Genomic DNA, 13,491 nt, shown 5'->3' with positions numbered 1-13,491 from the left:
GTAATAATTTTTGGATTTTTTGAAATTATTAATTATTTAATTTCCCAGCTGTCTTCGGGTGTGAGGCCCTCGTGAGGAAAAGCGGTAGAAAATGAATGAATGAATGAATTATTTAATTTTATAGACTTCATTGCTTCTTGTAAAGTGCTGTATCATTCCATCTGTTGTTTTCTGAAATCTGCAGTATTTGTGCTTTTATTGTCAATTTATTAACCCACTTTTCCCCCCTAAGTGTAACATTTACATATCATTTTATGGATTGCATGTGTCTAATCTTGTGCATTAAAGAACAAGAACTTAATTGAGACTGTATGTGAACAGGTGACCAACCCAAACATCACAAACATCAAGTTAAAGTTCTTCATCACGTTTAGAAAGGATATCTTACACTGTGTACACTATTGTATTGCACTATTCTAGGAGTCAAATTTAACGGAAAACAGGGCTGGATTTCTCTCACTGAGCAATGCCAGTGTTGAGGCCCACCAGGATATGTTCCATAAAATATAGATAAGCTATAGCAGACCGAGACTGTGTGCTTAAAGATATACTTAAGTGCCTTATATAAGCAGCTACAGGAGGAAGGTCGGCACTACATTTATTAACAATGGATAATATAGTTTGCTTTACCTTTTGACTCTTGCCATACCATCTGTGCAGATGATGCAGATCATCAAGTAATGATGATTTTTACTTTTACTCGGAGGTGTGAGTCAATATTGTTTGCTCTTCAAACTGTTGTTTTTCTCCTGCATCATACTTCCTTTCTCCAGTTACATACTGCGATTTGCTTCCAAAATGCAGTCCTGCATTCATAACTGTGTATCATGCACTGCACTGAGTAAATGCAGAGCTCCTCTATTGTTTTTAATCACATAGTTATTAATCATCAGAAAAATCATCAGAAAAACACATCAAAGCTTTGATCACAGCAATATTGTGTAAATATAGGTAGTAATTTGTGGGTGTTAAATGTAAGCTTATTGCATTATGATAATTATGATCTTATATTGTCTGGACTTCCCTACTGAAACTGCCGCCTCGGCAACCTGGACCCGGATAAGCGGAAGGAAATGGAATGGAATGGAATATATTATGGAATATATGCAAAGTGTGACGCGAGAGCTAAAAATAAGCCATGCCTGTCCCAGTCTGTGTTAAAGTGAATTGTTATGCATTAAATTGACATATTTTATAGTTCAAAATGTCAAAAGGAAGTGTCAAAGACCATACGCCCATATGGGATTTGGTATTTAAAAATATGGTACTGTATATGCTATTTGTATTACGATTATTTTTAACATTACAAGGCCACTGTCCAAAATTATTAATCCTGCTCAGACCTGCCATTGCATGTTTGTTCTCTTTAAGGGATTTTTTTTTTCATTTTACCTCCAAAAAGTATTTATTATGAATACTACTACTACTACTACTACTACTACTACTACTAATAATAATAATAATAATAATAATAATAATATTATAACAATAATAACAATAACAATAACAATAATAATAATAATAATAATAATAATAATAATAATAATAATAATAATAATAATAATAATAATAATAATAATAATAATAATAATAATAATAATAATAATAATAATAATAATAAATAAACAGATTATTATTATATGCTACAATAAAAGTAGTCCAAGCTCCATTGAAAAGGATAAATATGTGCGCCGTAACTGCGCCTCTCGTGTGTATGCGCAAATGAACGCATAGTTCCAACCTCGTCAACGGGTACACGTTTAGCTACTGAGTCTGACAGTCGCTCATAGACACGCACTCACATAGAGTCAAAGCTATCTCTATTCTACAGCCTAAATGGCCAGTATTTCATTCATGTGTGGCTCTCGTCTGTGGTTTACCAGAAGGTGGACCAGTCGTTGAGCTAGTAAGACTTTTCAGTCAGGACCTGGGAGCGAAAGAAACCGGAGAGGAAATCTGGATTGAAATCGGAGCTAACATTGGTTAGCTAGCTAATGTTAGCTTCCCAGCGCAATGGTGAGTTATTAGCTTCTACGTAGCCGATGTTAGCCTGCTAGCTTGTACAAGCCTAGCTAGTTTGTCGGTACAATGGTCATCGATTATGGCTGATGTTACACCTTTATGGACGTTTGTGTAAACTGTTTTGATGACGGTACCTGACATCTTATTAGGGCCCTTAGGGAACCTTGAGGAGTCACTCCCCACTTGTAGCAGCATGATACTGCTGCCAATATTATCAACATAGCAGTTGTACGTTTCCATTAACAGTGTAAATTAAGTGTTAATTATAGCTTAATTATTTGAAATCTAATGTTCAGGTTTTATTTAAGAGAAGTCAAATGAGTCGCTCGTGGTTTGGCTTCAATTGTAACTAAGCTAAATGTTGCACTCGGTGTTTACTTAACGACGAGTGCTATTTTGGCTAACTGTCCTACTTTTAATAACGTTGGTATTTTTGAATATAGAAATACTTAAAGCAGGTATCTATTACACTGGTCAGATAACTTAACCTTTTTCGGCCTACTACACAAACCAGGATTTTGAAAAGCTTGTTTGTAAAGATAACATCGTACTATATATCAGACTGTTTGGATGTGGTCTCTTGTTTTTACACCTGATAATTAATAAAAAAAAAGAAACACCTGCTAATATAACTGGGGTTTTTAGCCTTTTCTTTATGCATGTTAAAAGCTACAGATGTTAAAACTCACATTGCTACTGCTTTACACCAAGGATGTGTGTCAAAAAGCCTCAAATTAATTTTGCCACATATGGCCTTAATTTACTAATTTTTATCGGAGGATTAATTAATTTGATACTTGCTCAAATTAATAATTAATCATGCAATTGTATTTATTTATGTATTATTTTTTATTTTTTTATTTATGTATTTATATAATATTATGAATATTATTCTATGTGTTATTTTGTTATTCTGTCTCCCCCTATTTTCTCACATAATTGCCTTTTTTATTAACCGCAACAGAATTATTCAAAAATTCCATTCTTTTGGATCATACTAGTTTTGCTGTTTTTGTGATCAGCCCTGGTGGCGTCTGATTTCTTAAACAGGCCATCAGATGTGTCCCAGATGATGTAAGGCATCCCAGTCTGTAGAGACCACCATGACTGAAGTTCAGGCCACAGCGGAGTTTTCGGTGGAGCTCCACAAGTTTTACAATGTGGACCTGTTCCAAAGAGGGTGAGTTAGTGTATCATTTGAATTGTCAGTGCATTGTTGTGTTTGTTTCTGGCTTGTGTTCAGCAGGTGGTAATCTGCTAATGCTTCTTCAAATATATTTTACTAGATGTATTGCAGAAAAGCTGTAATGTCACGAGAGCTTGTCATATATGATAATCCCTTGATTATCTGTAGACATGACATAAAACCCCATAATAATGTATAGACTCTATAGTATTTGAAGTGGCAAAGGACAGATCCAATAAAGGTAGCATCTGATATGTTTATCGGAAACCTAAGGATGGAACGTGATGTAGCAAACATTTTGAAGCTGTTGATGTTATACACGTGGGGCTTGTCTTTCGTGGTGAAATGAAATTCCACCTCAGTGCTCAGCTTTTCTACATGAGTGACTGCAAAAAGAAAGTGTTCATTATTTATTGAGGAATGGTTTAGTGTCATTTTACAAATGAAGACACTGGAAGTAAGTGTGTGGGTTGTGCCTGTACTTGGGAGACTGGACAACAAACATAACAGGGCTCGTATCTCATACCAGCATTTCAAATGTCTCTATTTTCAGGTTCTACCAGATTCGTGCCAGTCTGAAGATCCCGCCCCGGGTCCCGCACAAAATTGAAGCTAGTCTTCTTCACCCAAGCGGTAAATTCATTTTCATGGCGGTTGAAAATAATATTTTAATACACAGACTTGTGGCTGCACCCACCTCTCGCCCAAAGACAGCTGAGATAGTAGGCTCCAGCATACCCGCGACCCTAGTCAGGACAAACGGTAGAAATTTAATGAATGAATGAATACACAGGCTTGTCTACAGTCTTAATTGTGAGAATGTTGTATAGTCAGTATATAAAGTAAGTTTGAGAAGGGAGGGTCTTGGTTTCTTCTGCAGTCAGGTTTTTGTTCCAGGTTTTTTTTTTCAGCCCACTCTTCACCCCCTTTCGAGGTGACTGTACTTCTCTTGTCGCCGAAACCTCCTACAAAAATCTTGTTTCCTAAATTAACAAAACCGAGTTAATAATACAGTAAGTCATATATCTACTCTAGTGATCCTTAAAGGCTTTTACATTAAAAAAACAATGGTAATATAATATTGGAGATTAAATTATTTTCAGCCCACTGTCAAATTGTTGATACAACTGTAAAAAATATTGTAATTACTGTTAATGTTTAATACATAAAAAATATATTTTTAAAATCTTTCAAACTGTGATGTTGGGATGATCAGAGCTACCTTTACTGCATTTCAGTTTTTAACTTTAACTTAATTGCCACACAATTAAAAATAATTTAACCTCCATACAATGTAAAATCAACAAAACACCATCCCTGATACTACGATATATACATCAGTCCAATAGAAGGAATTTTGGATGTTTTGGGTCCTTGGCCCTTCGTGCTGTCTCATCCACAGTAATGGTTCAATGTTGACTCACAACAGATGAAGTGTTACACAAGTACATTAGCACCCATCTTGGCTATGACCACTAAATGTTTTTACATGTTTTACATGGTTTTTGTCCAGGCTCTGATCTTGCATTCCCTGCTTCGGTCCAAGACGATGTCATTTCCAGCAAAACATTTCAAATTCTGTACAAGAATGAAGAGGTTGTTGTCAACGATGTGCTGGTCTTTAAAGTCATGATGTTGCTGGATGAGAAGAAGGTGGGTTGTGCAGTTTGGCCAAATAGAAACATGATCTGTTGTTACCTCTGACCCATAGACTGTATATAAAAACAAACACCTAAAATTCACTTCTCCCCTTTTGAAACGAGGTCAGTATTTTTAGGACAAGGTTGCTGCCATCCTGCATTTAATGTCAGTTGGACCTATGCTGTAGTGCGGCGGTCCTCAACCATTTTGAGCCTAAAGACCGACATTGCATTCCTACTAACCTCTGGGAAGGAATTAATTACATTTATCACACTGATTACTACACTAATATACACATATAAGCCAATATATACACCAATATAAACTTGGTATAATGCAGAATCAGTGAGACTCCTGTCCTTGTTTCACTACAACTACACTGGCCCCAAATGGTGGGACAGTGACACTCAAACCGTTATCCTTATGTTCAGTATATTCGCTAATGTTTTTGTAATTACTGTTGCAACTAACAATAACACTTTTACATGCAGAAAATGATGCAAAAATAGTAATTACAAATAACGAATGAATGGGGAACTTAACACTTACATCACTGTTACCTAGTTTTGCAAAAAGGGTGGGGGAGGAAAGGAGATTATGCTTAGAGGGTAATCCTTTTTTTAAACTTTTATGGTGCTCATAGGTCAATAAAAGGATTTTTAACATTCCCGGTTTTGCATAAAAAAAAAAAAACAATGCCACAAGCATGTCATATGTAATGGAAAAATTAACCTTTAACTTTTACCAATAGCTTTTACCACTAGACCCCTGCAGTATTGTATCATACATATATGCCACACTCAACTCTTCAACGCAACTCTATTTTGTAGTGTTATAGTTCCCCAAATTATTTGGGGAAAATGTATTGGACTAAGGGGGCAGCAAAGAGTTTCTCACAAATGTAATAAAAACAAATAATAAGCATAAGTGGCATAGAAAATGGATAGATTAATAAATGCAGTGTTGCGTGAGATGATTTGACCAAATAGACAGGACATTCCTTAGACAATTTGTACACATTTACACACTGAACGTCTCTAAATACTTTTTAAATCTCAGGTGGAAGAGTCTCTGAGTGACATGGATTTCCAGCTTCTTCTGGATCTGTACTTCACTGATGGCGATTACACGTAAGTGTTGATAGGCTTCTGTCCCCCCTTTGACAGTGTTATTTCATATTGGTTATTATGTGTGCTTTCTGTGTTTCCTACGTATAGACCAGATGACCCAAGCTCTTTACAGAACATAAGCAGCCGCTCACTTCGTTTGCACTTTAGCCTTCAGAAAGGCATCCACCAGCACATCAATGTCATGTTTGACTACTTCCACCTTTCTGTCATCTCTGTAGCCGTTCATGCCTCCCTAGTGGCACTACATCAACCACTTATCAGGTGAAACTGACAACCATGTTATCAACACAGAAATACTATCATTTCAATATTTTACTCCTTTGAGGATGTGTAAGACAGCTGTTGGATTTTTACTTCTTCTTCTGTTTCCTAGTTTTCCAAGGCCAGTGAAAACCACATGGCTTAATCGCAATGCTCCAGCACAGAGCAAAGACTCGGTCATCCCACCTCTAGAGAATGTTGTCTTTGGCAGCAGTTATGTCAAGCAGGTGTCACAAGATGTACGTAATCATCCCTAACTATTTTGTTCAAGAGCTCATTTATTTTTTTGTTCAGTGCAATAAAGGAAACGTTGAGCCCAGTTATTTATATTGTCTTCAATTTTCCATCCTGATCCCTCAGGGCAGGTCGTTCCTGGTATCTGACCACTGTGTGCAGCATGCGCTCAGTCTCCACCAAAACCTCTGTTCCACTCTCCTACTAGCCTACCAGGGACTGTTTGACTACTTCACCTCCATCACCAAGGACCTGCCCTCCTCCCATCGGATGGAACTAGGTAAAAGACATTCACATTGCTCATCCATTTGCAATGCATGCAATATTTGCTTTATAACATTGGGCAAAGAGATGCTTGCGTCAGCCGTTTTTTTGCACACATGCTTATATTTTGTGTTGTCTTTCTTAGGCACTGATATTTAGTTAAGGGCTCAATTTTCGTAGACCAGGCACAGGCGCAGTGAACATGCCCTGCGCTGCGATTACGCTGTGCCAACGTGGTGTGGCCAGCACACTTTGCAGTTTTCATGAACGGCGCAGCGTGGCGCACCCATTATGCGTGGCGCACCCATTATGCGTGGCGCACCCATTATGCGTGACGCACCCATGATGCGTGACATCTTTGATCTGACATAAGATGACATGCCTGTGAGGTTTTGGTGACGTGTGCTCTGTGTCGCCTGTCAGCCAAATTACCATTGCGCCGGGTGCCCTTTGCCGAGAATAGACCAGGTGGCCAGGTGCGCCAAGCTCCGCCACCTTCCGCTGTGCCACGAAAATAGAGCCCATAGTCTCATGTCCTTTCACCTGAATGGAAATTCTGTATATTCACAAACCCAGCAACAATATACAAATTAATAATCTAATAATTAATAATAAATGCATCTGTGAGCTCAGTACACAAAATCATGACAACTCCCAAGCACGGTTGACCGTTATGTCTCACAAACACTATGACTTACAAAGACTAATCTGCACCAGTGGACAGATACTAAACCATCCCAAAAGGACAAAGCAATAAAAGGTTAAACATGCCTATATGTGCAATCTTACTAGCCAAGCCCAGCATGCAAGTCCTTTATGAGAGAGTACTAAGAAGACCCTATCCCCGAAGTCAAAGGCACGTCTACATAGGTATGTCCTGACCCTCACCGTACCTCAAACCAGCCTACCCTTTTCTCCTTTTTCCTCTTTACTCCAGTTTCCTTCCTGTAGAAAGAAAAGCACTCTCAACGCCACAGCGTGCTGATTCAATGCAGCTGCTGCCATCTTTTTCCTACTGTCTCTTTTATCCACATTTAATATCAGGTCTTTGCCTGAGCCTCAGTCTTTTGTAACACATTGTCTCTGATCTTATCATTTTATCTAAGGAATAGTCTTGTACTTTTTCCACACCAGTATTGTCTTACACCACATTCTTCACTCGTGTATCTTCCTCAGACATTCACAGTCATAAATAAGTTACAAAAGTAATCACAGGGGTAATACTGTTCCGTGTCTCCTCAGAAAAGCTCGACTTGGAGGCCCGTCTAGTCGAGTTATGTGAGCAAGTGAAGGTAGGCTCTCCTGAATAATACAAGCGTTTTCTTTTCTCTAATGATGGCAAACTCGTGTTTGCAACACAATCACATTGAGACTGCAGAATACTGTATACCGTATCCTCCTTTAATCATTTGGGTCATTTGCAACAATGAATTACCATCTATTATTTTGAAACTGGGGTGAGCCTTCTGGTGGTGTTTTTTGTATTCTCCAGCAAAAAGCAGAGTCCCCTGATGAGTTGGCAGAGTTAGTTAACATGAATCTGGCCCAACTCTGCTCTCTGCTCATGGCTCTGTGGGGACAGTTTCTGGAGGTTGTATCCCTACAGGAGCAAGTTGCTGCCATTCTTGCTGTGGGACACCACACACTAAGAGTGAGTTCAATTTTCTTAAATCCTGTAAATGCCTACATATCGGGTATCATGTATTCCGGAATAATATTGTTATTTCATTAAACTGCAGTCTGTTGTTGGAGAATCAAATTTAATCTTGACTTAATACTTGTTATTTCAGGTGAGGCGATTTGCTGAGGCTTTCTTCTGTCTTGAGCATCCAAGACAGTCTGCTTTGGCTTATCAGGAGTTACAGTATGTCACAGTGACTCACCTGAAATACTAAAATTCCAACTTTTGGATGTACTGTTCTTCCTGTCATAGTGCCTCCTTTCTCCTTTTTTCCCCTCTATGCCAGTGCTCACAGTCACCAGCAGATGACTAATGCCATCAAAAGCTCCAGTTACTTTCTATCTTTGCCTCCGCTTCCGGTGGAATGTGCTGACCTGGACGGTGATGTCAGCTCTCTTCCTATCATTTTTGAGGATCGTTACCTAGATTCCATCACTGAAGGTCCATTAAAAAGAATTGATGTTTAAGTAGACTGACACAAGCCTCGCTGAGTGGTTTTAAGCCAAATATTTCTTTTTGTATGTTCACCAGATCGTGATGGACCCTGGCTTGGCCTGCACAACACACGGACAGGCTCAGTGCTGAGCAAAACAGACAAATCCAGTTCAAAAGACTGTGCTGCAGCAGCCAGCTCCTTGCCACCTGATTCGCAATGTGCCCCCTTGAATAGGACTTGGTGTGACAGCTTTGATCCACCACCAAAATCCAAAGGCAAATCTGTCAAACTGAAGAAGAATTCCAAAATTGACAATTCCAAGAAGCTCATCAGACACGGATCCAAGGACTCTGTGGTTTTGGTGGGTTACAAGAACCTTAAAGCTCCTTTCACTGACCCTAGCACTAAGTATAAGGAAGGGGAGGCTCCTCTGAGCTTAGAGGAGGACCAAGATGCCTTGCAGGTGGACTCTATTAGTTGTTTACGGACTAATGCTAATTCTGACCCTGGTGCCTCTTCAGCACACTTTGTGCAGAGTGTTGTTGAGTATGTCTCGAATGATAATAGAACTTCTACAGTAGCGTGTCCTCAGACAGACACTGGGACTATGTCTATGTGCCAACAGCCCCTGAACAAAGATAACCAAGTTGAGCATAGTAACCAAAATCCCACGCAGTGTTTTGCTGGACCTAAGCAAATCGAGGTTAAACCAAGTCCGATTAACCAAGGTGGCAAAGTCACAGTTCTTAGACCGCTTCGGACTGATGTTGCTACCGACGGCACTAATCCACACCATCAGCCTGCGGTGGAGACAGCACAGCATAGCCAGCGGTCCTGTCTGGTGTCAGTACAGGTAAAGAGTGATTGTATCCGGCTGCCAGATGTAGCAGCTCCGAGTGCCTCTTCGCGCCTCTCTGACTCAGGAATCGAGAGTGAGTCCAGCTCCTTTGCACCTCAGCTTTTTTCCGGCCCACCGGCTTGTGCAGATCTCGGTGTAGCTGAACCAACTGTTGCTGACCCACAGCCCCAGTTGACCCCCGTAAGTTCTGCTCTCAGGCCAGTTCAGTCAAGTTCAGTGCAGCAACCCGTTGGAGCAGCAGAGTGTCTTCATCCAGAAGATGCCCGGACTGCCAGGGGTGTTCAGTCATCACTCACTTCTATCAACTCCTTGCCCTCAGATGATGAAGGTGAAGGTTCTTCTAGAGGATCTGGTGGGGCTGATGTTTTTTGCAGGAGGTCTAGTATTGTGGTCCAGGAGCAGAGTCTTGTGTTTTCTGGGGATAAGCCAAACAAAACTGCCACTGATGCTACAATAGTGGACTCCCAGCTTGTAAAACCTGTATTTGATTTGGAAATAGACCCCAAAATGCTTGGTAATTTGGAGGTTAGACTGGAGGAGGCATCTGGTCTCGAAGCCATTAGAGAGTCTCGTAGTGAACCCCAAACATGTCCCTCAAGTAACTCTGCCACCAGTAGCACTGATCTGGTAAAACGTGGCATGGTAGAGAACTATTTTGGCTCGTGTTCCAGCACAGACGTATCAGAGATCAGCCCAGTGGAGACTTCTGCTGTCACACTGGGGATCCAAACTGGAACTCAGGTTGAGGACGACGAGGATGAAGGTGAGCATGAAATGATCGAGAATGGCTACTATGAGGAAGGAGATGGCTACGCATTTGTGAATGGTGTCGCCGATGAGGAGCCAATCAGTGCTGGCGACACAGCTGGACAAGAGACACGTCTTCTGTTTGAACATCTTGGCATCGGCCACATCCACGAAAGGCAGGATTTATCCAAGGTGCCAATATGCTCCCATCTGGCCTCCACTAGTGTGGGACAAAGCACAGGAAGGCGTCATACCTCTACCTCTGTTTGTTGTAATCTGCAATGGTACGAATGTGCATCTACACCACAGATGAAAGAGTGAGTTGTGTTGTTATTTACCACCCAGGGCTTTAGATACATTAAAAATAAACACTCACGTATTAAAATGTAATCACGCAGGTTCGTCAAGGCGAAGGAAGAAATGAAGCAGTTAAAGCTTCCAGGCTTCCTGTACAGCGAAGTACCAGAGCTGGCATCCAGTGTTCCCTACTTCAGCTTAGAGGAAGATGAAAGTTGTGAAGAGGGCATTCATCTCATCGTTTGTGTTCATGGTTTGGACGGTAAGGCGGCTTATTCTTAAGAGTATGCTTTTTTTCAGTCTCTGCTAGTATTAAAAAACCACATGTTGTTTTTCCTTCTCCTGATCAAGGCAACAGTGCAGACCTGAGACTGGTGAAGACTTACCTGGAGCTGGGGCTGCCCGGTGCTCGTATAGATTTCCTCATGTCAGAGAGAAACCAGGTGACTGCAGCTTACTTACCACTATTGAGTAGTAGTTCCCTATAGCAACACGATATTTGATTCCGGGCTTACCGGTGTACTTGTCCTCAGAATGATACATTTGCTGACTTTGAGTCAATGACAGACAGACTCCTGGATGAAATAGTCCAGTATATCCAGATATACAACCTCACTCTGTCAAAGATAAGGTAAGGTCATCCAACCGGATGTTTGAGATATAGTGCCAAAGTACCATCAACTTTTTTAGAGTTACATTCTACCTTGCTTTTGTCTTTTCTTACAGTTTTGTGGGCCACTCTCTAGGAAACCTGATTGTACGCTCCGTACTGACCAGACCCAGGTTTAAATGTTATCTGAGCAGATTGCACACCTTCCTTTCTCTTTCTGGCCCTCACCTGGGCACACTCTACAACAGCTCAGCTCTGGTCAATACAGGTGGGTGACATTGGCTTCATTGTACTATATAGGATGTTGCTTAAAAACATGTTGTTTCTAGGCCTTTGGTTCATGCAGAAGTGGAAAAAGTCAGGGTCACTGCTGCAGCTGACTTGCCGAGACCACTCCGACCCTCGACAGACCTTTCTCTACAAACTCAGCAAGAAATCAGGTTTGTAGTAACTTTATTTTTGATCACATGCCACACATACATAATAACTAGCATGTATGTGTGATTGTATATAGTCAATGTTTGTACTTACCTGTTTCTTATAGGTCTGCAGTTTTTCAAGAATGTGGTGCTGGTGGGTTCGCTGCAGGATCGCTACGTCCCCTATCATTCAGCTCGAATAGAGATGTGCAAAACGGCATTAAAAGACAAACAAACTGGTGAGATGAGACACTATTAAACTGTAATTTCTCACTCTTCAAATTAATTCATATGTATATTGTGTGTCATTATGTAGTGGAGGCAACAGAATCGGTATGAAGTATGCATTAGATGTTTACAACCTTTTCATTTTCTGGATGGATAGGTGATTCTCCTCTGTGCCCTTCAAAAGGTTTTGTGTTCACGGTGTCCCCAGGTCCAGTGTATGCTGAGATGATTGAGAATCTGCTGCTGCCTGTCCTTCAGAATAAAGACTGCAATCTCGTGCGATATGATGTCATCCATGCGCTTCCCAACACAGCCAATTCTCTCATCGGTCGCGCCGCCCACATTGCTGTTCTCGATTCGGAGATCTTTCTGGAGAAGTTCTTCCTTGTTGCAGGCCTGAAGTTTTTTCAGTAGAACACCATGTGAACAGCCGAATGTTAATACCTCACTACATCTGAATTTTCCTCCAATTACCATTCTTGGACTATCACTTTTAGTTCGTTTTTAACTACTACTATTTACTTTTTAATGAAATAGATACTTTAGATTATTTTGCTGTTTTTATTGGAATCAGTTTATAAGGAGTTAGTTTTTATTTTTCTACTGCCATTGTTTCGTTTTTGTCGGGGAAGGAGTTTCTGCCAAGTTTTCTGTTATCCTTTCAGTGTTATTTATGTATATTTCTATATATTTTATTGAAATTATTCAAATAATTTGGGTGTTGAAATGAATTTAGAGCTGCTACAATGTTAAAATGGCAAGTCTGCACATAACGTCACCATTTGGAAACCTTTTCCACCGGTTTTTAAAGACATTGCATCCATTTGCACCAACAACTACATTTTACAAGCTTTTTGTACAGGAAATTGTCATTTGTACAGGTTGCTTTTATATTGACTATTTTCCATCCTTTTTAAAAGAAAAGATTTGGATTTGAAAAAGCATTGTTGTTGCTCAGACTTTGAAATGTGTGTTGTTTTTAATCCATTATGCAACATTGTGCACATCTACCGACTGTGGGGTTGGTGAAACAAAGCTACAGTGTAACATTTTGTCACAGGGAGCGGAAGCAGTGCTCGTCATTCAACAGAAAGCACATATGTTTTTTGTTTTTATTACGGTGTTTTATGGAAAGTATTTGATTGGTAACGTTGGGTGCTTATGTGATTTTCAACTGGAAAGTATTGCTTGCAATATGAAACATGTTTCTTGGACAAATGTTTATATATCATATTGGACCAATAAAATTGATCATATAAAATTATTTTTACATTACTGTATTGTGGATTTTTTTGACTATTATTTTCCTATAGGGGGCAGTGTGCGCGGTGTGTTCCTAAAGCAGCTGGAGTGCTTATGAGAAAATTATATGTTGGTTAAACAAACATCTAAATTTAGCCCACTGCTGTTGAGACTCCACTACGCCTATTCCATTCTATCGTGGCAGTATGTACTCTTTGAAAAGAGTCATATTTA

The 13,491-nt window shown here is 40.0% G+C and overlaps 1 protein-coding gene across 2 annotated transcripts; it reads left to right on the top strand.

The window, feature by feature from the left end:
* Window positions 1-1,735: 1,735 nt before the first annotated feature.
* Window positions 1,736-13,290, top strand: fam135a (family with sequence similarity 135 member A). 2 transcript variants are annotated; one of them, XM_058058973.1, is made up of 21 exons: window positions 1,736-2,016; window positions 3,073-3,202; window positions 3,762-3,841; window positions 4,722-4,861; window positions 5,909-5,979; window positions 6,067-6,240; window positions 6,353-6,479; window positions 6,601-6,754; window positions 7,531-7,608; window positions 7,981-8,030; window positions 8,231-8,389; window positions 8,529-8,602; window positions 8,706-8,860; window positions 8,951-10,778; window positions 10,860-11,020; window positions 11,110-11,201; window positions 11,292-11,389; window positions 11,485-11,636; window positions 11,698-11,808; window positions 11,913-12,026; window positions 12,224-13,290. In XM_058058973.1, exons 2-21 carry the CDS (start codon window positions 3,126-3,128, stop codon window positions 12,427-12,429), a joined length of 4,101 nt encoding a protein of 1,366 aa, XP_057914956.1. In that variant the 5' UTR covers window positions 1,736-2,016; window positions 3,073-3,125; the 3' UTR covers window positions 12,430-13,290. The 2 variants fall into 2 exon arrangements, with proteins under 2 accessions (XP_057914956.1, XP_057914957.1); XM_058058974.1 differs by lacking the exon at window positions 7,531-7,608.
* Window positions 13,291-13,491: the final 201 nt, after the last annotated feature.

Source organism: Doryrhamphus excisus, chromosome 20 (assembly GCF_030265055.1).
Source record: "Doryrhamphus excisus isolate RoL2022-K1 chromosome 20, RoL_Dexc_1.0, whole genome shotgun sequence".
NCBI classification, from domain to species: Eukaryota; Metazoa; Chordata; class Actinopteri; order Syngnathiformes; family Syngnathidae; genus Doryrhamphus; species Doryrhamphus excisus.
Note: the sequence above shows the minus strand (reverse complement) of the source record. Positions and strands in the feature narration are given on the sequence as shown.